Genomic DNA, 13,927 nt, shown 5'->3' on the forward strand with positions numbered 1-13,927 from the left:
TACAGCATAATTATTCATGACATATTAGATTAATTCATGACATAAATATCAATTTGCAAGGAATATCTTATGGCCAATTTTTATCATTTTTATTTACATACAACTACTTTAGGCAAAAGACTAAAGACTGTATGAATTAAAGTCAATTGACACAGAAGGGTACAACTCCATTTAGCATTGCACTGTTAATGTGTTTTTAAGGAAGCAACTGCAGTCAAATGCACACATTTGCAGGAAAGTATAAAAAGACCCCTTAATTTACGCTTTTGCTGCCATTCTCATTACATAATCTACTGATTTGTATAAAAGCTTGAACTATTTATGAAATTATTTAAAATATTTGTACTTCACAGTTTCAGTGTAAAAACATATCCAAGGTAGTATTTTATTGTTTTAATGGAAATGTTGGAAGTTATCACTAAAAAGCAGTTAAAACTAATCATTGAAAATTAGCAGCAAACCAGAAATTAAAACAAATAAAACAAGATACTGATATGATTTATAAGACCATCAGCCATTAAAATCCAGTCAACAGATACCTATGGGCAAGATAGATAAAAACCTACAAAACCTTCAACAATGCAAAGACTAGAAAGACAGATAGTGCTGCAGAAAATGCGGAGAATAAAAATGGCAGGAGGATGTCTACAGTCTTGGCTCCACTACAGAAAAGGCCCTGTCTTTGATGTTCATACACTGTTATCTCCTAGTCAGGACTCATAAAGCAGAGCCTCTGAAGATGACCACAATCAGCGCACAGGGTCATATTGCAGAAGAAAATCCTGCAAGTAATTTGGCCATGTCACACTTTACAGGCAGTCACTAGAACCATCCAAACAACTGTATTCCAGCAGCATTCTACGGCTGACTCGCAATAACAAAGAAGTCCAAGTCATTGTAGAGATCAACAACTTTATCTGCGAAATCTCTACAAACATAACACTGTAGGGTGTAGTACAATTTGAGCTAACATCATTAGGAGCCAAAAGTCCCCTTTTATGCCAGCATTGCTTAAAAGCAATGGAATAAATAGAGAATGTGAAAGCATATTTTAGGAATTTTGACTTTCACGCGCATGCACACTTTATCAGATAAGGCATGCACACAAAAGTTTATACCCAGAATTAAACTTTGCTGGTCTTGAAGGTTACACTGGACCCAAACTTTGTTCTAATAAAAAATATTATATTGAATATCAGTGCTGTGCAATCCTGAGGTCAGTTTCCTGGGAGTAAGCCCCACCAGAAGAAAATCCTGCAAGTAATTTGGCCCAATACCATGTCACACTTTACAGGCAATCACTAGAACCATCCAAACAACTGTGTTTCACCAGCATTCTATGGCTGACTCGCAACAACAAAGAAGTCCAAGTCATTATAGAGATCAACAACTTTATCTGTGAAATCTCTACAAACATAACACCGTAGGGTGTAGTACAATTTGGGCTAACATCATTAGGAGCCAAAAGTCCCCTTTTATGCCAGCATTGCTTAAAAGCAATGGAATAAATAGAGAATGTGAAAGCATATTTTAGGAATTTTGACTTTCACGCGCATGCACACTTTATCAGATAAGGCATGCACACAAAAGTTTATACCCAGAATTAAACTTTGCTGGTCTTGAAGGTTACACTGGACCCAAACTTTGTTCTAATAAAAATTATTATATTGAATATCAGTGCTGTGCAATCCTGAGGTCAGTTTCCTGGGAGTAAGCCCCACTGAACAGACATGCGTCTGCATGCGTCTTAGAAACCTCAGTGTCAGAAAGTGAAGTGCAGCAGCTCTCTCTTAACAGACACAAACTATGAAAAGGGTTCCCCAAAACTATGTACCTGCACAACTATTCTTGTATCTAAAATATGTTTTGGCACTGTGAGTCAAAGCATTTGTAGAAGTTGCTCACATTGCAAAAGAGAAAAGTTATCAATTAAATAAACTACAAAGACTTCCAAAGGCAGTCTGTGTTTTCCCTTTCAGTTATAATGAACACACAAATATTCATCTGTTACACAAAACAGTAAAAAGATGGTATCTGCAAGAAAGAAAATCCCATGGAAACATCTATGAACAGTATTTGATGGAAGTAAATAATTAATGCCCTCAAGGAAGCATGTTAGACATTCCTTTTCCTGTTTTACAGTCATTAAGAGCATTAAAACAACATCTTTCATCTCATTGGCAAATATGCCTATTACTATGTGAAAGAATTTCTCACTTGTATTTGGCTGGGAAAATGTTATTTTAATATTACCATCAGCTTGGGAAAGCAGTTTACTTCAGGCAGGAGAACTGAATAATGGGAATTGGGGAAAGTATCCAAGACAATAAAATTTATCTAATCTATGACAGTTTTATTTTCCACTATAATGGATTTTCTATAAAAATTCTCAATAATCCATATTTAATAGTCAGATACATTGACCATTTCCTGAACTAAAAAGGTGGTGCATGCACCCAGGTAATTATGCAAAGGATTGCAGCATAAGAGTATGAAATTCTAGTTAAATTTTCAGCTCATTCGTCCTGTTTTCATTTGAATCTAGCATCAATTGATTGATTCAATTTATAAACCACCCTCCCCTGGAGGGCTCAGGGTGGCGTGCAACATATGCCAATACATCAATAATTTTAAATAATTAACAGTAAAAACAGTTTATCCTTTATCATATTTATCCTTTATCATATTTCTAATTGAAAGGCACATGGTGCTGTCCTCACCTAACTATACTATCTTACATACAGGAGAATATACACATTGAGTTGCCAACCTCCAGGCAGAGCGTGAAGATCTCCCAGAATTTCAACTAATCTCCAGACTACAGAGATCAGTTCCCCCGGAGAAACTGGCTGCTTCTGGAGGGTGGACTCTATGACATTATGCCCCACAGAGATCCCTCCCGTCCCCAGATCCCACCCCAACATCTCTAGGAATTTCCCAACCTTGAGTTCACAACCTTAATTGTGGGGGAATGTCTTGCTATTTATTTATTTAAATACTTATACCATCTTGGCTCACGGCAGCTTATGAGGCTCGTTACAAGTTTTCTTCCACCACCACTTCCTTATAGAGGCAGACTGCTCTGCATAATATATGCAGGGAGTTTTTGATACGGAATCACAAATTCTTTGTGTCTTCTCTGAGAAAGGAAGGCAACAGATGAAAATAAACAAACTTACATTTCCTATGGGCATAAGTGAGAGAGGCCCTGACCTGGATAGCCCAGGTTAGCCCGATCTCGTCAGATCTTGGAAGCAGGGATAGCCCTGGCTAGTATTTGGAGGAGAGAACTCTACGGAACATCAGGGTCATGATGTGGAGGCAGGCGATGGCAAACCACCCCTGAACATCTCTTGCCTTGAAAACCCTACAGGGCCACCATAAATCAGCTGTGACTTGACTGACCTTTCCACCATAAATGAGAGAGACCACTCTTCCTGAAACCCAGCTTTGAAACCACACCTGCTTGCCTTTGTTGTGAATGCTGAAATTCCATTATGAGGGCCAAAATGCCATGGAGGCAGCAGCACAAATGTTAACAAAAATGAATGTTTCCATGTATCACTGTGGAATACGGTGTGAGCTAAGACATACACTAGTGGTCACATACAACTCTCAGCTCAAAACACTTCAGTGCATCATCAATGACTTACAGCCTCTACTGGACACTGACAGCTCTCTTTCACAAGAACTGGGGGGCAAATCTTTTCTTGCGCACAGACAACCCCAGACCCATAGCCACATTGAAGCATTCTGGGGCCCACCCGCCCCCGACTTCCTACCAAGGCCCCACAACTTCCCCACCTGTCAGCAGCCCCACAGGCTCCATGCTGGGCTGGCGGCGGAATCGGGCAGAATCAATTTCAGCCAGCAGAAAGACTCCCGCGTGTCAATTTCGGCAGGAAGAGCCATTGGGGAGTCTTTCTGCCAGCCAAATGTCAATTTTGGCCCCAGTATATCCTATGGGCCATTGAGGTCAATGGCAAAAACATAGGGTATATTCTAGGGGGCTGGAGGGGAGGTGGTTTGAGGGAGAGACTCCACACTTGCAGGGTAGCTGCTGGAGCCTCTCCCCAAGATACCCACCAAGTTTCAAGAACATTAGACCAGGAGGTCCAATTCTACAGGCCCCCAAACAGGTTGCCCCCATCCCCTCCATTGTTTTCTAGGTTGGGGGAAAGTAACATTTTTTCCCACCATAGAGAACAATGGAGGAGATGGGGGCAACCTGTTTGGGGGCCCATATAATTTGACCCCCTGGTCCAATGTTCTTGAAACTTGGTGGGTATCTTGGAGAGAGGCTCCAGCAGCTACTCTGTGAGTTTGGAGCATCTCCATCAAACCACCTTTCATCCAGCCCCCAGAATATACCCTATGTTTTTGCCATTGATTTCAATGGCCCTCAGGATATACTGGGGCTGATTCAGATCAGAGAATCTGAATCGACCCACAGCAGCCAGAAAGGGGCCCGAATGGGCGATTTTCAGGGGTGCATTCAGCTCAGACGAACCGAATGCACATCCCTAAGCCACAGCATGAAGCGGTACAAGGCAGCCAGGTGAGCGGGCTGGCAGGTGAGGTGCGGCCAGGGAGCTGTGGGTCCCATGGCTGAACCTGCAACTACAGAGATTTCTCCCCTTCTCACTCCAGTGCAAGATTGCAGACCTCGCTCGCTTGCATGTGCCTGTGCCCTCATCGCCGAGGAAGCTGGCCGCCAAGGGAGAGAGAAACACAGCACTCCCTCAGCTTCCCCTCCCGGGTTTTTCCTTCAGCTCCCACCTTCTCAGTCCAGCCTGGTTGCACCAACACAGGGCACATACAAGCCACCAGCAGCAGCAGAGCAGCCATCTCCATCCCGTCTGCTCACCCACCTCTCCTCCTTTGGCTTGTCTCCCCAGGTGGGCTGCCACTTCCAAGTCTGAGAAGTGTTGCAGCAGAAAGCCCCCCTGCAGAGCGGTGGGTGGGGGTGTGACTGAAACAAAGTCACAGTGGAAGCATGAAGTCAGCCAGGAAGAAAGAAATAAGGAACCAAACAGAAGCCCGCCACTTTCGCCGTAGTTCCCTGCACGCCACACAGCCAATGCTGTTGCGGGGGGAAATGAGAGGAGGAGGGGATCCTCCTCAGGTTACTCGGAGTCAGTGACTGACTTCCACTTACACCCACCCTCCACAATAGGGGAAATAACCCTGCTCCTGCCTGTGAATGTGAGTTTATTTTATTATTATTATTTTATCAGTCCCCCTGACTTATTTAAAGGCCCCCTGAATTAAGAAATCCTGGCTACGGGCCTGGACAACCCCCCCCCCAATCTCAAACAACTCCTCACCCACAATAATGCAACATCTAATTTGAACACAGACACTGGTACCAGAGCCTGCAATAAACACAAATGCCAACTTTGCTGCCACATACACCCAGAAAAAACAATCACTGGACGTAACAGCATCAACTACACCATCTCAGGCTCATTCATTTGCTCATCTTCTAACATTGTATATGCCATTAAATGCCAATGATGCCCTTTGGTTCTCTACATAGAGTAAACAGGACAAATCCTACACCAAAGAAAAAATGGAAACAAATCTGACATCAGGAATCACAAAACTGAGAAACCTGTAAGAGAACACTTCAGCCCTCCAGGACATTCAATGGGTGACCTCAAAGTAGCTGTTTTGTTGCAAAGGAACTTCAGGAACAGAATAGAAAGGGAAACTTCTGAATTACAAGTTATTACAACACTCGGAACACACACACACAGAGGAACAAACAGGGATATTGGCTTCCTATCTCATTACATATGCTAAACTCATTCTCACCAAGAAGGGCTATACATCTTCTGTATTTTAATGTATTTCTTTTTTGGAATAGTACATTGGAATAGTGATTGTAATGCAACGTAATATATTGGAATAGAATTCTTTGACATAACCCCTCTAAGAAAATGATGCTGTTAGTTAACCCCATGCTTGAGAGGAGACCAATGGAGCATAATAACAGAGTCTCCGTTTATTACTCTTTACAATTAAGAAAGATAACCTTACACACGTATCTCCTATTCTGACATATTACTACACTGTTTTCCACTCCTAATTAAATACAAACAAATAGTGACCTGGTGACTGTATATACTTAGCTTGATATTGCTGTTTGACCTTTGCATATGTCAAAACATCTTCATTAAGTTGTATGCTGATTTGCTGTTCACCAGCTGGAGGCCTCTGTCTCTATATATGAACTGTTAGCTTCCATTTCAATGTATATAAGGAAGTGTGTGTGTGCACTTGAAAGCTCATACCTTGAATAAACCTTTGTTGGTCTTAAAGGTGCCGCTGGACTCTAACTTTGTTCTATAGTTGTGTTCTGACATGGTAGGATGGACTGTACAAGTTAAAACCGCAGAAGCGGGGAGAAGACCAGTATGAGCTCCACTCAAACTGGGGATGCCTTACACAAGTTGGGTGTGCAGTCACTGGAAGAAGCTATGTACTAATATTTGTTACTAGATTCAAGAGGCCACAAAGAATAGTCATCACTGCCAGGCTAAGTTATGGTTTAGCAACTTGCACAATTTGACCTTTAGCTACCACAAAACTTCTACATACCTAATCTGACTGCCTCTGCGGTTCCAAAGATATAGATTGCTCACAGAAGAAAAAACATATAGCCAGATTCTATGTGTATTTATTTTTTTAAAAATAACCCCAACAAGTTCAACTGGACTTCTTTAATAAGCCCAAGGACTGCAGCCTTAATGTTATGTGAACAAACAGATAACGTGATTGTTTTGACTTTCAAGCCCAAGGACACCTCCTGTTAACTAGGATAAGAAAGACTTCTGATGCTTAATAAAGGCTTCTGTAGCTTTGTCATACCCAGTCCTCCCTGGACACTGTTTGGAGGCACTTCATAAGTCTTAGCTAGATATTATACAAAATCAATTTCCCACCATTTCCTTTCCTTCACACTTGCCATTACTCAGTGCTAAAACATTATCAGTTTCAATTTCTAGTGTCTTTTGTCTCCCATAAACATACTTAGAACAGTAGTAAAGTGCACTTAAAATACAACCAAATAATAAAAATTGGTTTTTCAGCCAACATACTAGCTGCCAGCCAACAGAGAATGTGGCAAATAGACAATAAACAAACTGCATATTACACACCTTTTAATATACACAGGAAATTCAAGGGGCACATTTAATGCTGTAATGGTTAATTAGAATGGAATTCACTGCCACAGGAAGTGGTGGGTGCTACAAGCATGGACGGCTTCAAAAGGGAATTAGATAAGCATATGGAGCAGAGGTCCATCAGTGGCTATTAGCCACAAGGTATAGCTAGGGGCTCTGGGGCAAGTGATGCTCTGTCTTCTTGGTGCTTGGGGCGGGGTCAACAGTGGGAGGGCTTCTAATGTCCTGGCCCCACTGCTGGACCTCCTGATGGCACTGGTATTTCTGGCCACTGTGTGACACAGAGTGTTGGACTGGATGGGCCTTTGGCCTGATCCAACATTGGCGTCTCTTATGTTCTTATGTTCTTAGAGTTAACAATATCATTACTCAGTGGTGAACTACAAATACATATTGTCTCAAAGGATCATGCTAGTGAACTCTTTAAAATACATATGGGGATGTCATTTTTATGCAATATGCAGAATCAGGAGACATTATAATTTCATGATCAGTTCATTGATATAGCTTAGGGATCCCATTCCCCAGGTGGGGGTGGGGGATCCCCACTTTTGTGGCCTCCAGCCCGCCAGCAGCCAGCTGGCCAACAGGAGAAAATTTCCCCCACCCACCCCAAACAGTAACATCATGAGTGACACGCCGACATCACCCGGAAGCGAGGAAGGCATGCTGGTGATGTTGGGGGCTGATGCTCTGGTTTTGGGGCAAAACTGTATGGTTTGAGGGCAATTCTATCAAAGAGTTCTGCCCCAAAACCAGAGTGTCACCCCTGATGTCACTGGCATGCCTATGTCACTTCCAGGTGAGGTATGCACGTTGTACAATGTCCCCGCCCACTCCCGGAATGCCCCCCCCCATCCCCCTGCTGGCTTGACAATTAGACCTGGCAGCCCTAATATAGCTAATTCTCAACATTGCCAAATCTGTGGATTCTTAAATTCAGAGACAGGGGCTAGGAACAGACAAAACAAATCTTTCTAGAGAGAACAGGGCCCAGACTTACAGAAAAATCTGCAGTTAAAAACAATACATTGTGGAGGGGGTAAAATCCTCCAAAATGATAGATACAGAGCCTGTAGCTTTAAGAAATGAATGCCCTCTTGCTAGGCAATCACAACACTATTGCCAGCCTTCAAGCCTTGGTTTCTCTTTGTAAAAGCCAGTGGGAGGGACAAGGCCCTTTCCAGGGCCATGCCTAGCAGCAACCACAGGACAACTTGCTACCATGCAACTTGCATGACTCACCCAAGGCCAGCTGCTTGCCACTATTCAACAGTATCTATCTCATAAAAGTCTGTGCGGTAGAGTGGTTAGAGTTTCAGACTAGGATCAGGGAGACCCAGGTCGGAATCCCCATTCTGTCATGGTTCTCTCTGGGTGATCCTGGGCCAGTCTTACTCCCTCAAACTAATTTACCTCACAGGATTGTTGTGAGGATGAAATGGAGCAGAAGATAATGATGCTTTGGATCCCCATTGTGGAGAAAGGTGGGGTATAAATGAAGTAAACAGATAATAAATACACTTGAATAAATGCACCCTGATTTGGATGGACCAGGCTAGCCTGATCTTGTTGGATCTTGGAAGCTAAGCAGGGTTGGCCTTGGTTAGTACTTGGATAGGGACGGCCAAGGGAGTCCAGGGTTGTTACGCAGCAGTAGGCAATGATAAACCACCTCTAAACGTCTTTTGCCTTGAAAACACTATAGGATTGCCATAAGGCACCTGCAACTAACACTTTCCACCACCGCATAACTGAAGATGGGGGCAGATAAAAGGTAGGTTGGTTGGTGGGAAAGAGAGAAGAAAGCAAAGAAAGGTGAAGATATGGGAGCTGCCATGAGGGAGAAAATAAGAAATCATGTGGAGAAGGAGATACAGGGGGAAATGGCGTGCCCCTGCAAGTCCTTGTGGGTTCCCCACAGCAGTGGCTGGAATTGTGTAGACTTTTCCCAGGGAGAGTCTGCTAGGAAAAGGGAGGAAAAGCTGAAGACCATGAGGCAGATAACAGTAGGTTGGCTGGTGGGTGGGCAAGATCAGAAGCAAACAGGGGAAAGGGACAGGCTGTAGGGGCTTTCAGGGAAGGGAAAGTGGAAATAGTGGGGAGGGTAGAATGAGATGACTCCCAAAGTCCTTGTGGGTACCCCACTTGTTCAGCAACCAGCAACCTATTTGGGACACAGATCATGTGCACAATTAGACCCGACGTAGGTGTGAATGCCGGGCAGCTTTAAAGGGCGCGATCAGACAACAACATCTGGGAAGCGCCCCACAGCCATTGGCAACCTGTTCTGTTCCGCCGTAGAAACGGAGTTAAAAGACACTGGGGAAAATCCAGTAGTAAATGGGTTGTGACAGGCCACAGACGGACTTTCCGTGTCTGATTGCTCCAGCACGCTCTCATGGCGTCGGGATGCTCTGATCAGGCCATCCCGACTCCATGCCATTGTTTCCCCCCCCTTCACAGTATGCACATCATTGCAAACTCCATAGGGAGCCCTCGGTGCAGAGGTGCGATTCACCAATCCCGCATTTAAGCACATGGGGGGGAAAGGCACACACAAAAAACAACTCATCTGCAGTTGCATCTGATCACACACTGACGGACTGCGCCCACAGTTTCAAAGGGAGGTGTGATCAGTGCAAGTCAAATTCCTCTAGAGGAAATAGCCTTGCTCCCCCCCCCACATTTTTTTTCTGGCGTGTGTGACTGCAACCATTATCTACCATAATTATCTAGCTACACTTTTAGTAACATTCTAAAGACACACTGCAAGTATTTGCATTGGACAATATGCAACATTATTCACAGAGTCTGCTTTAAACATTACATGTTGAATGTACCAATTTTCATGCCACCAATAATTTCCTAATACTTTTAAATTATTTTTTGTGTTCAGAATAAGCATGTAGAGTTGTTTTTATAAAAGCATAAAAATAGAGCTTCATAAAAAGTTCACAAACTATTTTACTTAAAAGTAGAAGCTATCAAATAAATGCTCTTAAAACCATCTCTTCCGTCATTATCTAAGTCTCCAAATTATAAATATATTCCAAAACAGTCAGATGTCTTATTCTTGCTGCACAGAAAATTAAGACTTCAGAGTGCTGCCCTTCACCACAAAATGACTTTCCCATATGTGTACATTTCCCCTTTTATAACAGCAACTGTGCTGTTTTCAAAAGGATTCTGTCAAGGCTATTCAGCCCCAAATTAGATCTCTTTGGTTTATTTTGGAGAGGCAGCACATTGTGGAATCAGGAATCCTACAACTTTCAATAATCTGACAGTTCACAATAATGGGGCTCAGAGGTGAGAAGAAGGACACTGTGATAACACAAGAACTTCCTGCAATCACAGCAACCCTACAGTCCTTTGCATCTTGATGCAGCCACCGGAGGGTATACCTGTGATGTCATCAATGCTCAATTTTTTTTTTAGTGTCCAGTATGTGGTATTACTATTTTTCATTATTTCTCTTTTTCAGTTTATTACTCTTAAAGTTATTTACAAAGATATATGTATTGATGAATATAATCTCAGCAATCAAGCCAACACTATTCAACAAAGTAACAAACTACATTTGCCTCAACAATGGAGAGGCCAGTTAAGAATGCAAGTGACTCCATTTTAGGTCTCGTTGTCCCAAACAGGTCACGCCATACTCTGCTTACTCGTGATTAAGATATTGTTTGATTCACTACGAGGTAAAGAATAGAATTAAATGCTCAATTTAAAATATTCCCAACCTTGAATTCCTTAACTCCTTATTTGTACAAAGAATGCTATGAGAGTAAAAGGAAACAACAAATGAAAATGCAGAGACATCAACAGAAATACAAAGATATACCTTTTTATTATAGATATCTGAGGCCAAACTAGATGTGGCCCTGGAAATCCACAGTTAGGATCTCCTGCAGTTTTTAACCTGGCTAAATGTGTTGATTCTGAGGAGAGACAGGGCTTGGAATGTGTGAGGGTTAACTCTCTTCTGCATACTGTTTTCGAGTCCCAGGTATCCTGGAGATTTGCTATTTGCCCTATAGGGAAAAATATACATGATAGGTTACCTGTATGCTTCCCCCCATGGGCAAATTAATATTCAGGGGGGTTCTGAGAAAGCGAGGGGGTGTGTGTTAAAACTCCTTCCCCCAATCTGAGCATCCTTACCTGCAGCTGCTTTTGACCTTTTTCTAAGGAAAAGTCACAGACATCCTGGAGTATACCCAATTTGGCCTGTAGATCTCAAGATGTAAACGGAAGTGAATGCAATGAGTTCAGTGGGACTTGTTTCCCTCTGTCTTCAGGACCGCAGAGTCTTAAGCTAGCATGTGCCATTCACATGCATGTGCCATTTTAGATCTACTTGCATTACAAACTGTCCTCACAACACTCACGTCTACTGAAAAATCTGTTGAGTACAACTACTCAAACAACTCTGTTATGTTATTTTAAATATTAATATAGCCTACAGAGTGGAGCACTTCCATTTTAAAGCTTCCCTTTGTTTGGAGTAAAGAAAATAACTGCAAACAAGCAAAGTAATCTAGTCTCCCTACCTTCTCTAGTTGCATGAGAACTGGTCAGATTTTAAGAAATGTACATGAGAGTTACAAAAAAACCTAAAAGCAAAAAAATATGGTTTGGCTGTAAATAAAGAATCGGTATTTATAACTGAAAAATAGGTGCTCATAATGAAATGACCAATGTTTAGTTCGGTAAGACTTTCGATATTATATTTGCTCATTAAAATTCCTGTGGCAATGAAAACAGTATTAGCTGTTATCAATGACAGAAATCCTGCCCTCATTTAAGCATCTCTATAGAATTCCTGGAAGTCCCACTCAATTCAATGGGGCTTTCTTCCAGATAAATGTACATAAGATTGCAGTCTTTAGCCCCATTTAAATGGAAAGCTTAAATGATATATAACTGAACGCAGGATCACAGCCATCACCATTTAGAAGAGCCAACATTAGGACAGGTTGGAAAGCAGGACTGCAAGACCTTTTACAGAGAGAAAACCTACTAAAAAGCTTGTTTGTCTGTCTTAGTTCTCTGTACCTTTCATGGACAGAAAGCCAGTAGTCACGGAACACATTATACACTCAAACCCCCCCCCCAAAAAAAACCCCTCATCCTATGAGGCATTAAAGAAAATGCAGTGTGTTGGCGTTCCATTGTAAGAAACAAGAACTACAAAGATTTCACCTGTTCTGGCAAACCAGCCTAATCACCCAAAGCACACAAATTCCCATGACCGAGAGACAGGAACAGCACCAACCAGCTCTTAGAAATGAAGGTGAAGCAACCAATGGGTGACGGAAGGCAGATGTAACCAGGAATTGAACCCCACACAGCATGCCTTCCTTATATGCAATACAGAGATATACAAATTACCATTAGTTTAAAAGCAGGCTTTGCCTCTGAAGGAACACAGCCACACAAAGGTTAAGTTACAAATATTGTAAACAACAGGAAAACTGGCACCTTCTAAAGTGGCACCCAGCAGTGGCACAAGTACCTGTGATTTGCAAGCAAAGAGTCACACACACACACACACACACACACAATCTAGTCCAGATGAATTTTAGCACTATTGTCGTATGATTATTTAAAAGAGTGAGAGAAAGGGAGAAAAAAGAAAATCAAGGTGCCAAGGTTGAGCTGCAACAACTGGACCCGTTCTTGAACTGTGAGCACTTTGGATGGTGGCGAGGAGCCAGAAATTTCCACCTAGAGTCATTAATGAGATTTCTAGAAATGGTTTCTGACTGCTGCCAGTTGCTTCTTAGAAATGCAGCAGTTTCTATAGACCCGAGGCAAGGAGCGGTCCAGGGCCACCCAGAATGTGTCAGGCTCAGCAGCAACAAAGGTCAAGGGCAATGAACTGAGGAGAACAGGATAGGGGGCTTCCAGTGGACAGGGGGGGAAGGAGGTGGTCGGAGTAGGAATGGGAGGGTGCCCGTGGAAAAAGGGAAAGGATGCACTGAGGGATGCACTGAGGGATGCAGCCTGGCGCGCCAGAAGTACAGCTGTGGTTGGGGGGGAGAACTGGAAAAAAAAATGGGGTGCTGAGATGAAGGAGTTGAGGGGTGAGGGAAAGGGCAGCGATGCCATGGAAGACAGCCACAAAAGGGGGTAGCTAAATGGGGAGGGGGGAATTCCGCAAGGAAGAAAATAAGACGAAATGATAGGAAAGGGGAAGAAAGGGAGGATTTCTTTCCTCCTAAATAAAGGCACAAACACGCATTTTGCCTCCTGGGAACGAGATTTTGCGCCCTGCCCCCCTCCTCAAAACTCCGGGGCAGAAGTGAAAGATGAGGGAAGGGTTTCTCTCTCTCTCTATGCCCCCCCCCATCCCGGGCAGACTCATCCCCTCAGTCCCCCACCCCGCCCCAAGTAGTTTGCAAGGGAGACGCCGCTCTCACCAAAGGGAGTCCAGGTCCCATTCCTGCAGGAGAGCCAAGTCGAAGCTGTCCATGATGCGAGGTCTGTGGAGGTGAAGGAGGAGGAGGAGGAAGGTGTCAGAGCCGCTCGGCTGCAACCGCGCCACGGCCAAGGTGCATCTTCGCAGCGCCGCGGGCGGGCGGGCGAGCGGGCGAGCAAAAGGCGATGAGGAGAAGCGGGGGTCGCGCCGCTCTCGTCCTCCTTCCTAGGCGAAGCGCCGCCGCCGCCGCCGCCGCCGCTCGCCCACGGGCGGCTCCCGTCCCTCCGCCGCCTGGCTCGCCTCCTCT

The 13,927-nt window shown here is 43.6% G+C and overlaps 1 protein-coding gene across 1 annotated transcript in view; it reads right to left on the reverse strand.

Annotated features, from left to right (window-relative positions):
* AFF3 (AF4/FMR2 family member 3) overlaps positions 1–13,674 on the reverse strand; it is a 399,168-nt gene extending 385,494 nt beyond the window's left edge. The window contains exon 1 of the mRNA XM_015429703.1: positions 13,622–13,674. Coding sequence (XP_015285189.1) covers positions 13,622–13,674 — 53 coding nt within the window. The remainder of the gene's footprint in view (positions 1–13,621) is intronic.
* Between the last annotated feature and the right edge of the window lie 253 nt (positions 13,675–13,927).

Source organism: Gekko japonicus, unplaced genomic scaffold, assembly GCF_001447785.1.
Source record: "Gekko japonicus isolate JY-2015 unplaced genomic scaffold, Gekko_japonicus_V1.1 scaffold782, whole genome shotgun sequence".
Classification (NCBI taxonomy): Eukaryota; Metazoa; Chordata; class Lepidosauria; order Squamata; family Gekkonidae; genus Gekko; species Gekko japonicus.